Genomic DNA, 14228 nt, shown 5'->3' on the forward strand with positions numbered 1-14228 from the left:
CCTTGGATGCATATGTGTTGTTTGTGAAGAAGAAAGATGGATCGATGAGGATGTGTATAGATTATCGGCAGTTGAACAAAGTCACCATCAAGAATAAGTATCCATTGCTGAGGATTGATGATTTATTTGATCAGCTTCAGGGTGCCAAGGTGTTTTCAAAGATTTATTTAAGATCTGGCTACCATCAGTTGAGGATTAGGGCATCTGATGTATCTAAGACAGCTTTTCAGACTCGGTATGGGCATTATGAGTTTCTAGTGATGTCATTTGGGCTGACAAATGCCCCAGCAGCATTCATGGATTTGATGAACCGTGTGTTCAAGCCCTACTTGGATTCCTTTGTGATTGTGTTTATTGATGATATCTTGATCTACTCCCGCAGCCAAGAGGAGCATGCGCAGCATCTTCGGATTGTTCTTCAGACTCTGAGAGACAACCAGTTATATGTTAAGTTCTCAAAATGCGAGTTTTGGTTGAGTTCAGTTGCTTTCTTGGGTCACGTTGTATTAGTAGGGGGTATTCAGGTGGATCCTAAGAAGATTGAGGCAGTTCAGAACTGTCCTAGACCCACATCAGCTATAGAGATCTATAGTTTCTTGGGATTGGTGGGTTATTATCGTCAGTTTGTGGAGGGGTTCTCATCTATAGCAGCCTCGTTGACCAGGTTGACCCAGAAGGGTGCCCCGTTCATGATCTAGAGCTGGCAATCATTGTTCACGCGCTGAAGATTTGGAGGCACTATCTTTACGGCGTGCCATGTGAGGTATTCACGGATCATCGGAGCTTGCAGTAATTGTTCAAGCAGAAGGAGCTCAATTTGAGGTAGAGGAGGTGGTTGGGGCTATTGAAAGACTACGATATCACCATTTTGTATCATCCCGGAAAGGCCAATGTGGTGGCTGACGCTTTGAGTAGAAAGTCAGCTAGTATGGGTAGCCTTGCATATATTCCAATTGATGAGAGACCGCTTGCATTGGATGTTCAGGCCTTGGCCAATCAGTTCGTGAGGTTGGATGTTTCTGAGCCCAGTTGTGTTCTAGCTTGTACAGTTGCTCGGTCTTCTTTGTTTGAGCGCATCATAGATCGGCAGTATGACGATCCTCATTTGCTTGTCCTTAGAGACACAGTGTGGCACGGTGGTTCCAAGCAAGTTACTGTTAGAGATGATGGAGTTTTGAGGATGCAGGGTCGTATTTGTATGCCTAATGCGGATGGATTTCGTGAGTTGATTCTTGACGAAGCCCACAGTTCTCGGTATTCTATCCATCTGAGCGCCGCCAAGATGTATCAGGACTTGCGGCAGCATTATTGGTGGAGGAGAATGAAGAAGGATATAGTTATTTATGTATCTCGGTGTCTAAATTGTCAGCAAGTAAAGTACGAGCATCAGAGACCTGGTGGTTTGTTTCAGAAGATAGAGATTCCTGAGTGGAAGTGGGAGCGTATCACTACGAATTTCGTTGTTGGACTCCCACGGACTCAGAGGAAGTTTGATGTCGTTTGGGTCATTGTGGGAAGGCTGACTAAGCCAGCGCACTTCATTAATGTTGTAGTTTCATATTCTTCAGAGCGGTTGGCCAAGATTTATATCCGCGAGATCATCCGTCTTCATGACCGAGGTACGCAGTTCACCTCGCACTTCTAGAGGGCAGTACAGCATGATTTGGGCATGCGGGTTGAGTTGAGCACAATATTTCATCCTCAGACAGACGGACAGTCCGAGCGCACTATTCAGATCTTGGAAGATATGCTCCACGCATGTGTTATAAACTTCGGAGGGTCGTGGGATCAGTTCTTGCCCCTTGTAGAGTTTTTCTACAACAACAGCTACCAGTCGAGCATTTAGATGGCTCCTTATGAGGCACTATATGGTAGGCGGTGTCAATCGCCGATCGGATGGTTTGAGCTGGGGGAGGCTCGGTTGTTGGGTACAGACTTGGTACAGGATGCCTTGGACAAGGTCAAGATTATTCAGGATAGACTTCGCACAGCTCAGTCCAGGAAGAAGAGTTATGCCGACCGTAGAGTTCGAGATGTTGCATTCATGGTCGAGGAGAGAGTGTTGCTTAGGGTATCACCCATGAAGGGTGTAATGAGGTTCGAAAAGAAGGGCAAGTTGAGCCCTAGGTATATCGGATCTTTTGAGATTCTGGAGAGAGTGGAAGAGGTGGCTTACAGGCTTGCGTTGCCACCAGGGTTATCATCAGTTCATCTGGTGTTCCATGTATCCATGCTTCAAAAATATCACGGCGATCTGTCCCATGTGTTAGATTTCAGCTCTGTCCAGTTGGACAAGGATTTGACTTACGAGGAAGAGCGAGTGGCTATTCTAGACCGGTAGGTTCGCCAGTTGAAATCAAAGAGTTATCCTTCAGTTCAAGTGCAGTGGAGAGGTCAGCCCGTCGAGACAGCTACTTGGGAGTCTGAGTCAGACATGCGGAGTAGATATTCACATCTTTTCACCAGCCCAGGTACTTTTCTATGACCGTTCGAGGACGGACGGTTATTTTAGAAGTGGAAAATGTGATGACCCGATAGGTCATCATATATTTTAGAACCTAATTCTCCGTTTTGAGGTCTCAAAAACCTCATCTTAGCCTTCTTCGATTTGCGTACACAGTCCGAGTGTTCTTCCGGAAGGCTTATATGTTAAAACTGATAGAAGAGAATTTTTGCCCAAAAAAATCAATTTAAGTTGACTTCGGTCAATGTTTTTAGCAAACGGACCCTGATCCGTATTTTGACATTCTCGGTAGGTCCGTATCGTAATTTGGGACCTGGGCGTATGCCCAGAATAGAATTTCGAGGTCTCTAGCTCGAGATATGGAATTTTGATGAAAAATTAAAAGTTTGAAAGTTTAATGATTTGTAGAATTTACTGATGTTTGGTCTTATTGATACTGAGTCCGTATTTTGGTCCCGGAGCCCGATACATATCCACTATAATATTTAAGACTTGTCTGTGAAATTTGGTGAGAAACGGAGTTGATTTGACGTGATTCGAGCGTCCGGTTGTAAAAATAGAAGTTTTAAAGTTTTCTTGAAAATTTCATTTGATTTGGTATTCAATTCGTAGTTCTAGGTGTTATTTTGGCAATTTGATTGCGCAACTGAGTTCGTATGATATTTTAGGACTTGTGTGCATGTTTGGCTTGGAGCCCCCAGGGCTCGGGTGAGTTTCGGATGGGCTACGGGATGATTTGAACTTAGGAAAATCTGGTTTTCTGCAGTTTCAAGTGCCTTCTGATTTCCTTCTTCGCGTTCGCGAAGGCACTCTCGTGAACGCGAAGTAGAAACTGGGATGGCTAGGATTTTCTTCTTCGCGAACGCGAAGGCTGGGTCGCGAACGCGGAGCGATGGGGGATTTAGCCTTCGCGAACGCATAGGGTTTGGGAGCTGGGGGAGGGGTCAGTCTTTCCTTCATCGCGAACGCGAGCAAGGGCTCGCGAACGCGAAGGCCAGGGGGGAGTAGCCTTCGCGAACGCGAAGTGGGACTCGCAATCGCGTAAGCTTGACAAGCTCTATTCTTCGCGAACGTGACAGTGTCCTCGCGAACGCGATGAATATTGTCGCCCAGCTATTAAACAGTCCCATTACGGGACTTAAGCCATTCCTTCACATTTTCAAAAGCTAGACGGCCTAGAGGCGATTTTCAAGAGACATTTTCTTCCCCAAAGTGTTGGGAAGTGATTCTAAACCACTTTCTTTCAATTATCCATTACATTTCATGAGTGTTCAACCTAAAATCTAGAGTTTTCATGATAGAATTGGGGGTTTTGGGTAGAAACTAGGGATTTGGAAAAAATGGGGATTTAGACCTCAAATTGAGGTCGGATTCCAAAACCAATTATATATCCGGGCTCGGGGGTGAATGGGTAAATGAATTTTAGTCCGAACCTCGGGTTTTGACCAAGCGGGCCCGGTGTCGACTTTTGTTTTTTACTTTTTGGGGGAAGGTTTGAAAAATCTAAATTTATGCAATGTAATTGATTCATTTAGCAATATTTGATATTATCTAGTCTCTTTTGAATAGATACGAGTGGTTTGGAGGTGGATTCTAGAGGAAAAGCTGTGATTGAGTATTGAGTGGCCTTCGGAGCGAGGTAAGTGTCGTGGTTGGGGGTGGGCATAAAATCCGAAAAACCGAATTCCGAACCAAACCGAATTAATTTGGTATTTCAGTTTTGGTTTTTTCAATATTTCGGTTTATTTCGGTACAAAAATTTTGGTATTTCGGTATTTCGGTTCGGTATACGGTATTGGGTTTTTGATATTTCGGTATTTCGGTATACCGAAATACCGAAATAGTTTAGTCCAAGCCCAACTTTATTTTTAATTTTTAGCCCAATAACCTTAAGCCCACATCCCAAATTCCAAAGAGGAATCGACATAGGTGAGCACTCTTTAAAAATTATTTAAGAAAATAAGAATATTCTTTATTTATTACATAAATGAAAGATTTTTTTTACACTAATGGCATATTATAAAGATTAAGCAAATAATTAATGACCAGACAAGATGCATAAATCATGGGACATTCTCTACCATCTTAAAGAACTTTTGACATACTTCCTTGATCCGGCAATATCCAACATTAAAATGCATCCTATGGTGTTTTATGTGTTTCATTATTCTGTAGGATTTTGATGGTTTATGTTAGATATATTATACGTATATATCTATCACTATATGGAACATACTTATTTATATATGTACATTATGTCATTTATATATGTTGTATATAATAGTACTATATTATACAAAGTGAAATTCATACAACTATATAACATAGAGCCCGTTTGGATTAGCTGATTTGAAGTAGCTGATAAGCATTAGGTGCTGAAAAGCACTTTTAAGTGCTGAAACTGATTTAATAAATAAACAGTTACGCGTTTGGATACAAGTGCTGAAATTGATAATAAGCTGCTACAGTATTTGATAAAAAAATGCTGATAAGCTTTTTTTCTGTTAAAATGACTTAAATAACCTTATAAGTGTTTACACCTATAAGGCCGTAATATCTTCAAAATTTTAGATTCCAAATCGATCCAAATACAAAATATTTTATTTGTCATTTTATTTTAAATACAACTGTGCTTAGATAAGATAAATTTTATGATAAATATAATTTATTTTATGATAAGCATATAATCATAAGTTATAATAATTAATAAATTGATAAAAGTTTCTCAGTAAAAAATAAACCTAAATAGGACAAAATATTTGAAGAGAAACAAACACTGTCTTTATCAGCACAACACTTAGAAAGCAACATAACAAAATATTTGACATGTCCTCATTTATTATATATAGTTCAAAGATTAATACACAATCACATAGATATAGATATGCATAGGAATAGAGAATTTGATTATCTTAAATAGTCAATGAGCATTGCAGACTTGAAGAGGCAGAGGGAGGGGGTTAGATTGAAATAGTACTTGAGGCAGTGAGTATTGATGCAAGAGTTTTGTTCTAAAAAAGAATATTTAAGAATAAAATAGTAAAAATTTTGGTCAAACTTAAAGTGCTTATAAGCTAAAAATTTATAAGCTGGGGGTGACCAGCTTATGGCTTTTGGCTTATTTTTGATTTATAAGCACTTGGCTTATAAGCACTTTTAACTTTACTAAACGTGTAGATAAGTCGAAAAGTGCTTATAAGCTACTTTGACCAGCTTATAAGCTTAGCCAAACACCCTCATAGTCCAAACATATAGTAATATTTATACGATAAAATATACCACAAACTGAATTATAACATATAATACACTCCAGAATTTTTATATCAATATTTTGGCGAAATTCTAAATATATAATATTTATACCGATATTATTCTGTAATTATTTATTTCTAAGTATGTATGTATCTTATACCATTTATATAATTAAATATGCAATATACTATCATTATTCCATAAATATAAAATGAAATTATTTCATTATTATACCTTTTATAATATTAAATGTTGCTAATTAAATATGTAATATACCAAAAACTACGTTTGGTGGAAGTCATTCATGCGAAAAATTAGGAATAGATTGTGGAGAATTGGTTGATCCATGGCAGAAGAAATAAATAAAATATTTCAGTTGTTTGCTTCCTATTAGTTAATGGAGTGAGGTAGATAGTGAAAATTTGGTTTAAACCGAACCGTACCAAACCAAAATAAGAAATATCGAACCGTACCGAAATATTTTGGTACGATTTTTGGTATACACAATTGATAAACCGAATACCGAACCGAAATTCTTAAATACCGAACCGAAATACCGAATGCCCACCCCTAGTCGTGGTTAACCTTTACTTGAGGGAATTAGGAACTCTCGGACTATTTGCTATGTGAAATTCATATGAGCGACGTATATGTGAGGTGACGAGTACTTATGGGCCGCCAATTTACCTGTTTTTTACGTTTCTCTCGTTTTTGTAAATATGCGTGGGGGTTGGTGGGGATGGGGAATAGGATGGGGAAGGTTGAAGAAGAATTTTGTAAATATTTTCCCTTCTCTTGATTTGGAGAAAAATATTTTCCAAACATTTAATCCAACTAAAGATTTTGGTACCGGCTCGGGTTGATCGAGATTTTAGCTGTTGGACCCGCTATCCGTAGACTCAAGGTAGATATGTCGACGTTCATAGACCTTGAAGTCCCTTTCTATCTTTTCTGTTTTACTATTTCTTTCATTCAAACAGTTGTATTTCTCTCAGACTATTACTTGTAGTGAATTCTAGAATGCTCGTGAATTGTGACTCTAGATCCGGGTGGTAGTAATTAATGCAGTTTTTATATTATTTCGCACTCGCTATATTTCATCTTAGCTTCATTGTTGTTATTTACTGAATGGAATAAGGAATGATTTAATGATTCTGTAACGTTGGTTTGCATAGCAAGTGAAATGTTAGGCGCCATTACAGTACCAACGATGGGAATTCCGGGTCATAACAGTAGGGCAGGGTTTGGAGGAAGGTGGGTGGATGTGGTGGGGTAGGTGAGATGGGTGGGGTAGGGGTGGGATGGGATATGTGTGGGGGTTGGTGGGGATGAGGAATAGGATGGGGAAGGTTGAAGAAGAATTTTGTAAATATTTTCCCTTCTCTTGATTTGGAGTAAAATATTTTTCAAACATTTAATCCAACTAAAAATGAGAAAATTGAAAATATTTTTCTTCGTACCAAACACACCCGAAGAGACTCTCAATTAGTATCTGACTCATTCGAATAAAATTAAACAAGAAGTTTATTTGATTATTTCTAGGTAAGCAAGAAAAGTAATTTGAAGTAATATATAGATACTAAAATAAATTTTGCAAAAGAATGACTCATACCTAGCCTCACATTTTTTGTTTGTTATTTCAAAAGTTTCTATTAATCTTTTCAATTTCATCCCAAAATGCCGAACATACTTGGATTAGTTTTCTCATAAATTGTGGATTGGAAGTATACGTTAACCATCTAAGTCAAAAGATTAAAGAAGAAGTACCTTAATATCTGCTAGATTTTAGGAATATCCATATAACAAAGACGAATATAACAACAATAATTACACATATAATCTCTCCGCATCAACCAATTCAACATTTGTCTCATGAAAATTAATCTGTACTTTAAGATGAACAACATAAACCATATGCACAACTACACACTCTTTGACAAAAATAGTCAATATTTATTACCTGATACTTATTAATCTTTTAACACCTGTCAAAGTTATTGCTTATTAATTTGCTCTATTTTATATGACTGTTTTTAAACTTTATTCCAAAAAAATAACGATTTTATACTAAGAAACTCTTCCGCTTTAAATTGCTCATTTGTACTTAATTATAAGCTTTTACTTTTATAGAAATTTTATGATATATTTAAGATCATAAAAGTACTAATCATGATATTTATTATTCTTAAATTTTATGTTAAGTTAAAATACTAGTTTATAAAATAAAACGAAGAGAGTAGTAATTATTAAAGAATTTATTATGTTATTGTGTACATTTTCTTATAGAGGGTTCATGATTTTATCATTACCTATCGTTAGAATAATGAGCAATTTGCCTATTTACAAAACTATATAGGCAAATATAAATACTACGATAAAATCCAGGGGTCACCCGCAAAAACAAAAAGCCCACCCAAAAAAATCATCACACTTTTTAAAACGCATGCCCACAAAAGCACGAAAAGCCAAAACAGAGTCATTCCATTCCATTTCCGTTCCTCAAAACCCTTTATTAACTTCTTCTCGCCGGGAAAAACCCTTTTTCTCGCCGGAGATAATCTCCGGCATGGCGACAAACCAACCGGAGGGCTATGCCGACGATTTCCTCGAGCAAATTCTCGCGATTCCTTCCTACGCTGGCTTGCCGCCAGTAGCTGACGTCGGAACTTCATCAGAAACGACGTCGTTCACTTCGTCATCTGTTGCTGCTGCTGGTCTACAGCAACCGTTGTTCCCGTTGGGACTAAGCTTGGATAACGGCCGTGATGACGTCAGCGATGCTGGTGCTTATGCTGTGAAGCATGTAAGTTTTTTTTTTTTCGTTTTGCCATTTTCCAAAATTTAGAATATTTAACTCAATTTTTTTGGTTTATTTTTTGCAGGAAAGAGAAGGAATAAATATCGGGAATTTATATGCAGGTCTAGAACATTTGCAATCTCATGCAGTTCGTCACGCTGTGCCTCCTGTTCACCATATCCAGGTTACTTGTGTGTGTATATTTCTTTTATTAAAGCTAAAAAAATTGTGTGTCTGCGAATTGTTCGCATTGGCAGCTGAAAAGGTTACGAAGCAACGTATAAGGTGTAGGAATACTCTTATTCGTGTAAGAATTGTTGGAAATTATCGTGCAGGTTTGGTACAAAGCACACAATATCACACCGTGTTAAGAGTATATGTGGCCATCAATTTTGTCTTGCGGCCATCAATTTTGTCTCTAGAATTGCCCATTATTACTCTCTTATACAGATAATGTTTTGATATAATAGATGGAACTGTAAAATTTAAGTTCATTTCATGTGTTGATTCATTTTTTTTTTTTGATTTTTGTTTGGATTTTTTTGAGATTATGCTAGGTTTTGAGGTTTTGGTATGTTATGCGTACTATGATTTTATAGTGGCTTGGAGGTGGTCCCTGTGAAGAGTTGATATTGATTCTGGTGAAGGAGGAATCAGTGTGTTTTGAAGGATGTTAAAATTGGAAAAACAAAGTAATATTGTCTTTTAAAAAGTGCCTGTTATAAATATGGCTTGTTATTTGTCCAGTATCTTCGATCCATAGTTTTGTTTCCTTGTTGACTTTGTGCATATTGCAATGTCCGGTAACACTTGAGGATTTTGGTTTCTGATGTTTTATGAGAAATAACTTTTTGCTCGAGCCCTTTGTGGACTATGCTTAAATGATTGAAGTTTCATAAGCTGAAATCTAAATGCATGTCCAAATTTGTAGCCAGTAAGTTGTCTGAAGCACTAAGTCCATAATCTTTATTTAGACAATGTTAATACTCCTTGACTATGAGGAAAGCATATTGGCGTGAACAAATAATTGCTTCTAACCTAAGCATATCATTTGATTATAAGACAGTGGAACACTGTTGAAGGATGGTATTGCATGCAGTATTCTGTTTAATTTCTCTTTACTTTGAAGTCTAATTAGTTGCATGACTCAGACTTGGTAACTATGATTTGAATTATGTTTCTTTAAGAAAAACATGGTCTCTTGTCAATGAGGGGTGTGCCATTTGCTGCATTTATTGAGCTAATAATTTCTCTTGGTTTCTTTCAGCCTTTCCAAGGCCAACCAACAACAAGCACAACAGTAACTGTACCGCACCCACCAGCAATTCGTCCTAGGGTTCGAGCTCGGAGGGGACAAGCCACAGATCCACATAGCATAGCTGAGAGGGTAATAAGATTGATATACCATGTTATGTAGATACGCTTTATAAGGACAAGCGTGAATCGCGTAGTATGATGCAAGGTGTTATTAGAGTCCTCTAGAAACAAGAGCTGAGTAATGATTTGTCTCCCTTGCAGTTGAGAAGAGAGAGGATATCAGAAAGAATAAAGGCTTTGCAAGAACTTGTCCCCAGCTGCAATAAGGTGTGTTTCACTCTCTTACTGGCAACAAGTTCTTATTTTAGTGGCGAGTATGTTTCTTTACTCATGGCAATTGTCATACTGAGGCTCATTAAAACACGAAGTCTTATGTTTACAGATAACGGCAATTTTACTTTCTGGTGCACATCGTGACCATAAAATACCAGTGCTTGAAAGAAAAAGCAGGAAAAAGATGATTCACATCTTGTAACTTATCAAAAAGGATCATTCAAATTTTGTAGGCAAATTTTTACTTGCAGTAGAGTGCTGTTTGATGGTTCAATTTACTGTTCTCCATTAGTTAGACTTGTGGGATTCAGTTAAGTTGCTAATTTTCACGTTGGATGGACTTTCGGAATTGGACTTTATCTTTGTTTTTTCAGCATCTAATATTAACAGTCCCCTCCATGAAGAGTGAAATTAGAAAGATGTGGCTGCTTTGGATGCTGAGATTTTATTTCTTTTTTCTCTTACCAGACCGATAGGGCCGCAATGCTTGATGAGATTCTGGACTATGTGAAGTTCTTAAGGCTTCAAGTTAAGGTAACATGCACTTTTTAACATTCATCTTAATTGCTTATTTAGTCAATCACTCTTCCTACCATGTTCCGGAGCAAATTAAGTTCTTGGCTTCTGAGTTTTCTACAACGAAATAGTTGTTTACAAAGTATCAAATTGTTGGAGCCATTGTAATTTATAGAAGTTCACAATCTGTGAGACTATTCGTGTGGTGTTATCCATTCCATTTAAGTATCTTGAGTTTATCTTGACCAGCATGTTCTTCTGAGATGGCTTATTCAACTTGATCATCATGTGGTAGAAACTTTCTTTCTGAGGGGGGTTTAGTTGTCTGAAATCATTTGATTTCTGATTTCTCTAAAGGTGATTGAGTTAACATCATCTGATCGTCTCTAGGCAATGGTTGTGGTACCTTGAGCCATTTTTGAGCTTGATTTCATAAGGAATATCGAGAGATTTGACATCTTTCTGCTAATTATATATTTTAGACAAGCTTTTCAAATCATTTTAACTGATCAGATTGGAACTTCGAGGTAATGTTTTTTCAATTGAATTAACTTTTCAACTATTCTTTTAATAGGTTGTTCGACTACTAGTATAATATGTTAGTCAAACTAAACTATTTGGTTCTGTTTCAAATAGTTCCATATAATGGGGAGGAAGGGAAGGTTAGATGTGTACAAGAAAATTGCAAAAGGAGGAATCTCATACAACAGTTGAAAGTCTCCATTTCTACTATATATAAATAACCTCACGAACTATGTTTGCTGCTTCAGTGAGAAACTTATATCTCGCCCAACTGTGACCCTGCCTAACATAGTCCCGAGTGATTGCTTTACTTCAACAACCTAGTAGCCTTTAGTGTCATGTTCCGGTACGTCATTTGCTGTATCATATGGAAATTTTTGGCTATAATGGAGAACGGAGTGTTTTGATGCATGTCATAGCCTCCTTATTGGTTCTATAGTTTCCCACTTTCTGTTCTTTGTCAGTTCAATGTATTTGGGATTTCTTGGCCATCAGTCTCCGTACTGGTTTTGATTGCCAGTTTTCATTTTTGTATCTGTCCTGCAAATGATGTGCATTAAAGCTGCCTATAGGTATTGAGCATGAGTAGGCTGGGAGGAGCCAGTGCAGTGGCACAACTGGTTGCTGACATTCCGTTGCAATCTGTGGAGGTAATGAATCTTGCTGCTACTGATTGAATATCATCAAAGACCCTAAAAACAGGGGTTAATAGCTTGAACTCAAGATTTACTTCATCTGCTTTAAAATCCTTTTGATTTCTTATATTTTAGGGGGACAGTGCTGAAAGTAGATCTAACCAGCATATCTGGGAAAAGTGGTCCAATGTCGATACAGAACAAGAGGTCGCTAAGCTCATGGAGGAAGATGTTGGAGCAGCCATGCAATACCTTCAGTCCAAATCACTCTGCATCATGCCCATATCACTTGCTGCGCTTATCTATCCTACTCAGCAACCGGATGACCCGTCAATGGTCAAGCCGGAACCGGCAGCCCCGTCATAGACCTCCAATTTGTTGCACGTGCCTCTGAGAACTCCTAATAGCCTTGTGTCCTACCCTCCTTTGTATCCTTACCTACTATCACTTGTATTTTCCTCTGCAATTGGTGGCAATGCAATCAATGTCAGATGCCACAATTTTTGCTTTTAGCCCAACCATTGGCCCCTTTTATTACCTTTCTGGAGTTTCGTCAAACAAGGCATGATGTCATACCTTGGACATAGGTAAACGTCTGAAAGCACCCAATCCATTATCATCATTTTGGATGAGGTGAGCAGCTTTTTCAATGTTATCTATGATTAGCTGCTCTTCTGCCATTTTGTTTGTGGGATAGTGGGGACTCCTTTATCTTTTGCATAGTGGATTAGTGGGGCGATGTAAAAGTAATCAACTGGTTGTAAAGTGTAATGTAATTTAAGTATATTATTGCAATGGATAGTTAAAGTGGTTCTCCCCCAAAAATTTCTTCTGAAAAGTATGAATTCACATTGCTTAGCTTTCAATTCGCGTTTGACTATCAAATGAGATGTGAATAATCTATTACTATTACTATTTCTATTTCTATTTCTTTGAAAGAAGGGGGCCTTTTGATTTTGTCGGTGGTTGAAATAATTTTGTCTTTCTCGATATTACTATTACTATTTCTATTTCTGTAGAGTCAATAGTTTTATATGAAGGACCACTGAACTCAATTGCTTGGAGTTCTGGCGAAAAATAACTGCGTTTATCGCTCAAAGATAGTTTAAAATTCTTCAAGTTGTCAGTAATTAACCATTGCTTGATCCTAGTACGGTAGTATTTTCATATTTTTCTTGACTGGGCCAGAAATATTAATTTTTCTAGAGAAATAGAAATATATGACTGACTGAATCTAGCCCGGGTGCACAATTAGCCACTAATTAGAGATGTCTTTACTTTTTAGCCACTGTTTAAAATGTATTCTCTTTAGCCAGTGCTTAATAAATTTTTACCTGCCCGAACGAAAATACTTTTGTGCTAGACATGGGTGATGTGTAAATATTAAGGACATGGTGTCCTTAACTTCATGAACGCTGTGTAAATATTAAGGATAAAGTATCTTGTATTTGCACCTTCCGTTGTTAAACTTTAGGACATCATGTCCTTAACTTCATATGTGCAGAGTAAATGTTAGGGACATGGCGTCCTTAACTTCATGTGTACACTGTAAATGTTAAGGACATAATGTCTTTAACTTATATTTGCACCTTCTATTGTTAAACTTTAGGACCTCATGTCCTTAACTTCATATGTGCATTGTAAATATTGAGGACATGGTGTCCTTAACTTCATGTGTGCAGTGTAAATGTTAAGGACATAATATCCTTAACTTGTATTTGCACCTTACTATCTAAATATTAAGGACATGGTGTCCTTAACTTCACGAGTGTTGTGTAAATATTAAGGACAATGTGTCATGTATTTGCATCTTCCGTTGTTAAACTTTAGGACATCATGTACTTAACTTCATATGTGCAGTGTAAATGTTAAGGACATTGTGTCCTTAACTTCATGTGTGCAGTGTAAATGTTAAGGACATAGATACCGTGTCCTTTTTATTTACATAACACTCATGAAGAAAGGGTAAAAACAATCTTTTCGTATTAATTTTAATAAAGAAGTAACTATTTTTGCTCATCATTAAAAATACTGGATAAAAATTAAATAACATGTTAAAAAATGGGCTATTTCACGCCATTTCTACGAATCTAGCACGCGACGCTTCTCAAAAGTCAAATTGTATTCCGGGCTACTCTGGGAAGAATATTTATGTGCTGTGCTAATGATTTATTCTCTACATCTCTCTAGTTATATATTTTAAAGAACAATTTAATCATGGCAAATTAGTTGCATCCTCTTTATATGTATCACAGATAGAATGACTTTAAGGATCAAATAACTGGACAAAGACATAGATAATACAAAGTTTGCAAACAGTTTGAGCAAAAACAAGCCTTGTTGTGTGCTGCCACATATTCCAAGGTACTATCTCAGAGCTTAAACTTCGTTAATAATTCCTTAGTTTCCTCCTTTTGTCACATTAAACTTTCACACAAAGAAGAATAGTGAG

The 14228-nt window shown here is 37.3% G+C and overlaps 1 protein-coding gene across 1 annotated transcript; it reads left to right on the plus strand.

The window, feature by feature from the left end:
• Positions 1–8144: 8144 nt before the first annotated feature.
• LOC107780656 (transcription factor UNE12-like) lies at positions 8145–12601 on the plus strand. The gene is made up of 7 exons (XM_016601216.2): positions 8145–8519; positions 8599–8697; positions 9781–9900; positions 10032–10097; positions 10572–10637; positions 11714–11791; positions 11912–12601. Exons 1-7 carry the CDS (start codon positions 8160–8162, stop codon positions 12140–12142), a joined length of 1020 nt encoding a protein of 339 aa, XP_016456702.1. The 5' UTR covers positions 8145–8159; the 3' UTR covers positions 12143–12601.
• Positions 12602–14228: the final 1627 nt, after the last annotated feature.

This window comes from Nicotiana tabacum, chromosome 14, assembly GCF_000715075.1.
Source record: "Nicotiana tabacum cultivar K326 chromosome 14, ASM71507v2, whole genome shotgun sequence".
Classification (NCBI taxonomy): Eukaryota; Viridiplantae; Streptophyta; class Magnoliopsida; order Solanales; family Solanaceae; genus Nicotiana; species Nicotiana tabacum.

Coding starts and splice junctions, on each gene's coding strand:
- LOC107780656 (XM_016601216.2), top strand. CDS start 8,160: ATGCCCACAAAAGCACGAAAAGCCAAAACAGAGTCATTCCATTCCATT. Junction 8,698..9,780: donor CTCCTGTTCACCATATCCAG/GTTACTTGTGTG, acceptor GGTTTCTTTCAG/CCTTTCCAAGGCCAACCAAC. Junction 11,792..11,911: donor TTCCGTTGCAATCTGTGGAG/GTAATGAATCTT, acceptor CTTATATTTTAG/GGGGACAGTGCTGAAAGTAG.